At 35.2% G+C, this 6,440-nt stretch overlaps 1 protein-coding gene across 1 annotated transcript; it reads right to left on the bottom strand.

Annotated features, from left to right (window-relative positions):
• Nucleotides 1–779: 779 nt before the first annotated feature.
• Nucleotides 780–2,092, bottom strand: LOC131685907 (bifunctional endo-1,4-beta-xylanase XylA-like). The gene is made up of 2 exons (XM_058969929.1): nucleotides 1,284–2,092; nucleotides 780–1,222 (listed from the first exon to the last, which is right to left on the bottom strand). Exons 1-2 carry the CDS (start codon nucleotides 1,287–1,289, stop codon nucleotides 827–829), a joined length of 402 nt encoding a protein of 133 aa, XP_058825912.1. The 5' UTR covers nucleotides 1,290–2,092; the 3' UTR covers nucleotides 780–826.
• Nucleotides 2,093–6,440: the final 4,348 nt, after the last annotated feature.

Below are 6,440 nucleotides of genomic sequence, written 5' to 3'. Positions count from 1 at the left end.
AACGGCTTAACCGATTTCCGTAAAAATTTGCACACAGTAGGTATTTGGTATGGGGCGTGTTTGTGTGCTATTAGTTGGAGATTATCTGCCCGCCAGATGGCGCTTTGGAACAAATTGTATTTTCCTCCTATTTCGCAGAGTATCGCAGCAACGCGCGATGGGTATTAGCTAGTCTATATATATAAAAGTCAATGTTTGTATGTATATGATTTATAGACTCCCAAACGGCTTAACCGATTTCCGTAAAAATTTGCACACAGTAGGTATTTGGTATGGAGCGTGTTTGTGTGCTATTGGTTGGGGATTATCTGCCCGCCAGATGGCGCTTCGGAACAAATTGTGTTTTCCTCCTATTTCGTTGAAAGTCGCAGCAACGCGCGATGGGTATTGGCTAGTTTCCTATAAAAATCAAATAAAGATTCATTTTTGGGAGGCAAAGGGTTTTTTTGTGAATGTTAATTTTCCCATACGAAATCTCATGTAAACTTTGTGGGCGTAAATATATATTTTCACTTACCGAGCTAAGAATTTGCACAGTTGTTATAGGAACCGAATAGTACCCAAAAAGTTGATCGGAACAGGAATCTAAGTAAATTATTACGAAGTAATGATATTGAAAAATTGCGCATTTCAGAAATTCGAATAACTGTACAAAGATTCAGCTAAATTAGAATTGATCGATCAGTATCGCTTTGCGTGCTTCTATGGAATACCTGAGTATAAATAGACGTGATAAAAATTCTGCAAAAATTTATTCAACATTCATCACTTGTAAAAAAACGTCTTCCAGGCACAAGGTACTATTCAAGCACGTATTTTAGCATCTTCAAATGACGTTAGAAGCAATCAGCGGTGTGCTCGCAACGACCGGTGCTGCTGCCCAGTGTCCGTTCTTCTCCCAGCCGTACGATCCAGCTCCATAGGTTCCCCACGGCAATCCCCACGGGTTAATTCTGGCGACATTAGCCTGAACAACGGTTTTATGTCCGTACAATCCCGATGACACTGGCCAACCAGCACCAGTCCATGATTTGGCATAAGTCGGGTATGCGCTCCAGTCGTTCCAGCTGTTCCATCCATTCCAGCCTTTCAGGCCGTTGTTCCAGCCATTGTTCCAGCCATTGTTCCATCCATTATTCCACCCGCTATTCCAGCCGTTGTTCCAACCGTTCCAAGGTTCAGCAGAAACAGCTGCAATTGCGACAAGTAGGGCAATGATGACCTGTAAAAAACCAGAACTATTTACAAGTTTTTAATTCCTTGAAGGTCATTTCGAAAGGTACCTTCATTTTTACGATTGGTTGATTTTTCGGTTGGTTGTTCTAGCTACTGCTAACTTGTGTACTGACTACAACTACGATTGGGGTTAGCTTTTATATCGATGCTTATCAGGAAATTGATGATTAATTTTTGGTTTTAATTAAAGCAAAAGCTATTATTATGGCTGATTTTCAACCGCCTTGAGTGATTGATTTAATCTATTGCAATGTTTTAGATTTTAGAAAGGACTTTAATATCAATGAACTCCCAAGGTATGTAGCAGAATTGAACTTTGGTGGTAAAAGATTTGTTTGGACAAAAAATATGCTGAAGAACGGTACGTCCGCTGAGAAGGACGAAAGTGATCGGCAGTATGAAACAATGCACCAAGTAATCAGGATGATAAAGTATGGAAAAGGGTCACAGGCTCGATGGAAATAATTATCGAGTCATAATGCTTCACGATATTGCCTATAATATTGGACGTGGTCTTATACACTTTTACTTCTAAATATTTATTATATTTATATTATTTGAACGAAATCAGTTGTGAAGGAAACTGGCGCCAAATTTGAATCTCCATATAAAACTGAAGATAATCGTAGACTGCATCTAGCAAAGAGGAGGGGCGGTACACAATCCTGACGGAAGATGTCTTATTCACGATTTGAAAACTATATTTCGTATTTCGTATAACTTCTTTCCTAGCACGATTTTAAATGTGGATTTCCATCTCAAGATCTCAAAATTACAAAAAATTAGTATTTCATGTAAGATCTGGTCGAATCTTTCTGTTTTAAAATTTATAATTCTGTTGTTCCGACTGTCTGGGTTATGAGCTTATTGAAACGCGGTCATCAGTCTTAAAATTTATGCAGATCAGGCCTTATTCAATCCATGAAAAAGACTAGAAAATATAGCCGAAACGTTGGAGAGAACATCAAAGCCTGTTCTGCTAAAATTTTAAGACTGATGACCGCATTTCAATAAGATTAAAATTTATATAATTCAGTATATCCATAATATTATTCACAAACAATCGCATTAAGATACATAATCCTGCTTATAATTCCTATATGTTTCATTCAAGGAAGTCACTTGGTTTAACATCAACGATCTATAATAACGAATAATGTCTGGAAAATGGCTCCCTAATAATGACTTGAAAATAATTACTTCCATTTCGTGGCACCTGAAGTGCTTCAAGATGATATTGTTAATATTATTGATTTATTTTTTATGTGACAAGCAGAGTAACATCGATTTGTTTATTTTGGGAAATGCCAATTTGCACAGGTGATTCATGGTTGCATTACCGAGAAAAGGTTTCATTCCTAACTAATGAGTACATTTCAAAAAAAAAGTTTTGCTTTTAATGGTATTGTAGATTAGTTCTTACACTAACAATTTTATACTGTATCATAGTTGAGTTAGTATTGCTTCTATATTGTGTGTAGACAAAGAACAATTATTATTTCAGCTGTGGAAATGGATTATATTTAAAAATGAGCGAAGCTCGACCCTGCTTTCAGTTTAGAGCATCTTGGCGGCTAACTAATTATTGACGTCTCCACTCATCTGTTTGCCTCATCATACAAGTAATTTAGTACTGAAGTCGTTTAAAAGTATGGGCAAGAAACCTTTACTGTGTGTCCTGGCCGCTGTGATGGGTATGAGTATGACATTTTTTGTGTAGTTTATTTGATACGGCTTAATGCGTTAGCTTAACTGAGCCGTACATCTTTTAATATTTATCATGCGTAAATAAAAATAATAAATCGGATTTAATTATATATCTATCGGATGTTGTACACGCGATTTGTTTTTTTCGCGGAAAGAGTTTTTTCTTTAGCTGAATTACATGCTGTTGCTTGGAGGTCACTAAGTTTCTCTCGGTTTATCATTTTCCACTATGCTACCCTCGCTCTTGATGATGTATAGGTTTTTACGATAATCTGGTTTGAATTGCTTGTGGGGCCTAGGGGTCACGATCGTGTGTCCGTGTTTTTTGTCATTTACTCAGAGCTTTCACCATTCATTCAAATTCAATCCGAACGAACCACAATACAGTTCAGTAAAACGCTTGCCTTCACCCCAACCGAATGAATTGCCGCTATGGATACCGAAGCAACAACACGAGGAAACAGAAACAGGAACGAATATATCCACACACGCTTGCGTAAGCACGTATCATTATAATGATGAACAGTTGTGAGTATCATTGAGAGAGAGGATATCAGTATTCTCTTCTCTCTTGAATAGTGGTTCCTCTATGCTTGGTTGATTATTTAGTGAAATTGGTTCAGGAACATACAAGCTGTTGAACCATTCAGATTCATTGTGTAATGCTGAAACTGAATATAAAATTCTTCTGGCCATATTAGCGGTTTTCAGCGTCTTTCGCTACGTCAGTTAAGAACATATGGCTTGTGGAGCGGACATTAGGCAACAGGTACCGCTTATTGGATTCTGCTGAGGTTTGAGGGGAAAAAAATTGAACTTGTGTTCACGATGCATTATGAATTTAGGGAAATCGTGGATATTCAAACATCGATATGCATTTATCAGTTTTTTGGATGTTGCTTCCTCAGACGATTCAGCCCAACACATATAGGTTCATTTTTTTTTCTAACATTGTATCTCTAGCTTACGAATATTTGGAATTTTATAATCGTGAACCAAAACGAAGTGGTTATAAGCTTGGTTATAAGTTATTCGCATTTAACAAGGACAATATATGTTTCAAACTATGATGTACTACATTCTTTTCCTAAATGTTGTACAGACAGGATAAATGTTAACAAATATAATATTAACCACAAATTCGATGAGCAAGATTTATGACTCCTGATTAAATTGGATACCTACTAACGGAGTGTTTAAAATGTACGGCATATTGTGGAATATTTAATAATCAAAAAAATACTTCGAGCTTCGTCTAAAGTTGAGCAGGAATAGCAAAATTACACATGCCTTTTAATCTTTGTGAAGAAATTAGTATCCCGCTTTAATGCTTTAGTCATCTGAACAGGTTAGTTCGCTGCAATTATTCCGAGCTTGGCGAATAAAGTTTTATTCGGAATATCCTCCAAATGAATCTTGACAGTTGAGTTTAATGCCTTTATTCTAAGTTACCCGAGATTTTTATTGTAACCAGGCAACCAAAAATGTTTTCAAATTTTGTTTAAATGGAAAAAAACACTATATTTTTTTCCTATTCCATCGATATTACTATCCTATCATTCAAAATTTGTCAACTGGTTAATAAAAACTTGACAATCTAACAAATTGCATTCATTGACATTTAAATCAAACATGATTTACGAAATTCAGTCATGTGAAATTAAAATTAAATCTAAAACATTTTTGATGCTCGTATATGTCAGGAGCAGAACACGTAAATTTTTACGATTTTTCTAGTTCTGTGTAATACTAAAAAAACCCCTGAGTTGAACTTGAACAACGACTGGCTTATGAATATTTAAAAATATTTTGTATTCCATAAGACAATTTTTTTTGGTTTAATAATTGAATGTCTTCCAAAACTCGTTGAAATGTAGTATGCAAAAGTATTCTGCGTATTAATGATTTTTTTCAGTATTGATAATTTACTTTTTCAAAAGTTACAAAAGTTTTTCTGTGATCGTTTTTTTTCTGATCAAGTCTACCCACCACGGGAGCCTTGACCAAGGCTTGGGGAGCTTGACCAAGAGAATTTTAATATATCAGAACAAAAAACAATGGCATATAACATGCTGTTATCTTTTCTTCCCATATTGTTGAGGTTCTTAGTACTAGTTAAAAATATAAAACGATTGTATTTCATGAGCTTCATGCATTGCTTTTTTGGATTAACTGTACTGATTACATTGCAGGTTCACGTGTCACAAAATCAGCCATAAAAATCATTAGTGTATCTATCTGTGGTGTCCTTGAACGATTGATTGAAAAAAAATTCTCTTCTTTTTGGAAACGGAAACGATTTTCCAAAAAAAATACCATTTTCACCTGAAAAAAATTATTAACAAATCCATAACATTAATATGAAAATTTTGACGAAAAAATGGAATCGTTCAAGGACACAGCAGTTAAATTACGAACAAGCAAAAATAAAGTTTTGAAATCCGTTGCAAACTCTTTCGGCACTCGTAGTCACCGCAAATATCGTGATAATCGCGTTTAAAGTTTCAAATATAAGCGTAAGGGAGCAAGATGAAAAACGAAATGAAGAAGATGAAAAATTAGCTGATGGGATCGAAACAAATATAAAAATATAAAAAAATATAAGTACCAAATGGAACACGTTATTAATAATTGTTGAATTTCGTGCTTGGTAAAGTCTCCCCATGTTCCCTTAACCCTATTTGCATTTTCACAGTTCGACAGATTCAATAGGTTTTTTTTTTATTCATTTCGTTTATTTGATAGGCACAAATGCGTTAGCTTGGCGGTGCCAAATACTTTTGTTTTTACATTTTGGATATCTTAAAACTAGGAGGTTACAATGTTGAAATATATATTTTTTTTACAAAGGAAAAGAAAATTTACAGCTATCTTAAGACTAGAAATAAGATTCAATATACAAGAGAGGGCCAAAAGATTTTTTTATGAAAAAATTTAAAACAAGGGATTCACTTTGATATACAAGAGGGGGAGTAATAGTATTTTACGAAATATTTTACGGTTATCTTAAAACTAACAATATAGTTTAGTACACAAAAGGGGGAACAAATATTTATGAGAAATTTCACAGAAATCTTAAAACTAGGGATTCAATTCTATTTACAAGATGGAGGACAAGAGTTTCAATAAAGAGTAAAAATTATAGCTATCTTAAAACTAGGAATACAGAATACTAATTTGAATTTTTTAACTAAAACTTATGCTTGGTCAAGATATTCAGAGGGTGGCTTATTTCCGCATCAATGTAGCAGCAGTTGTATCAAGGACAGGGGAGAGACAGGGAAAGAAGAGCAAAACTTGCAACTTTCGCTCGAACCGGTGGGGGGGGAGGGGGGATCAGCGAAACAAATTTGCGCCTCAGTCTAGTAAGTCGTCGAGTACCGGATTGGCGGATGGTGATGTACGCAGATGATCTGAAAATTTATCGCATCATAACAACTCTGGTAGATTGTTGTGCACTTCAGATGGACATAGATAGGATCATGAGTTGGTGTGAT

The sequence above is a fragment of the Topomyia yanbarensis genome, chromosome 2, assembly GCF_030247195.1.
Source record: "Topomyia yanbarensis strain Yona2022 chromosome 2, ASM3024719v1, whole genome shotgun sequence".
Classification (NCBI taxonomy): Eukaryota; Metazoa; Arthropoda; class Insecta; order Diptera; family Culicidae; genus Topomyia; species Topomyia yanbarensis.
The sequence above is the reverse complement of the archived record's forward strand: the minus strand, read 5'-3'. Positions and strand labels throughout refer to the sequence as shown.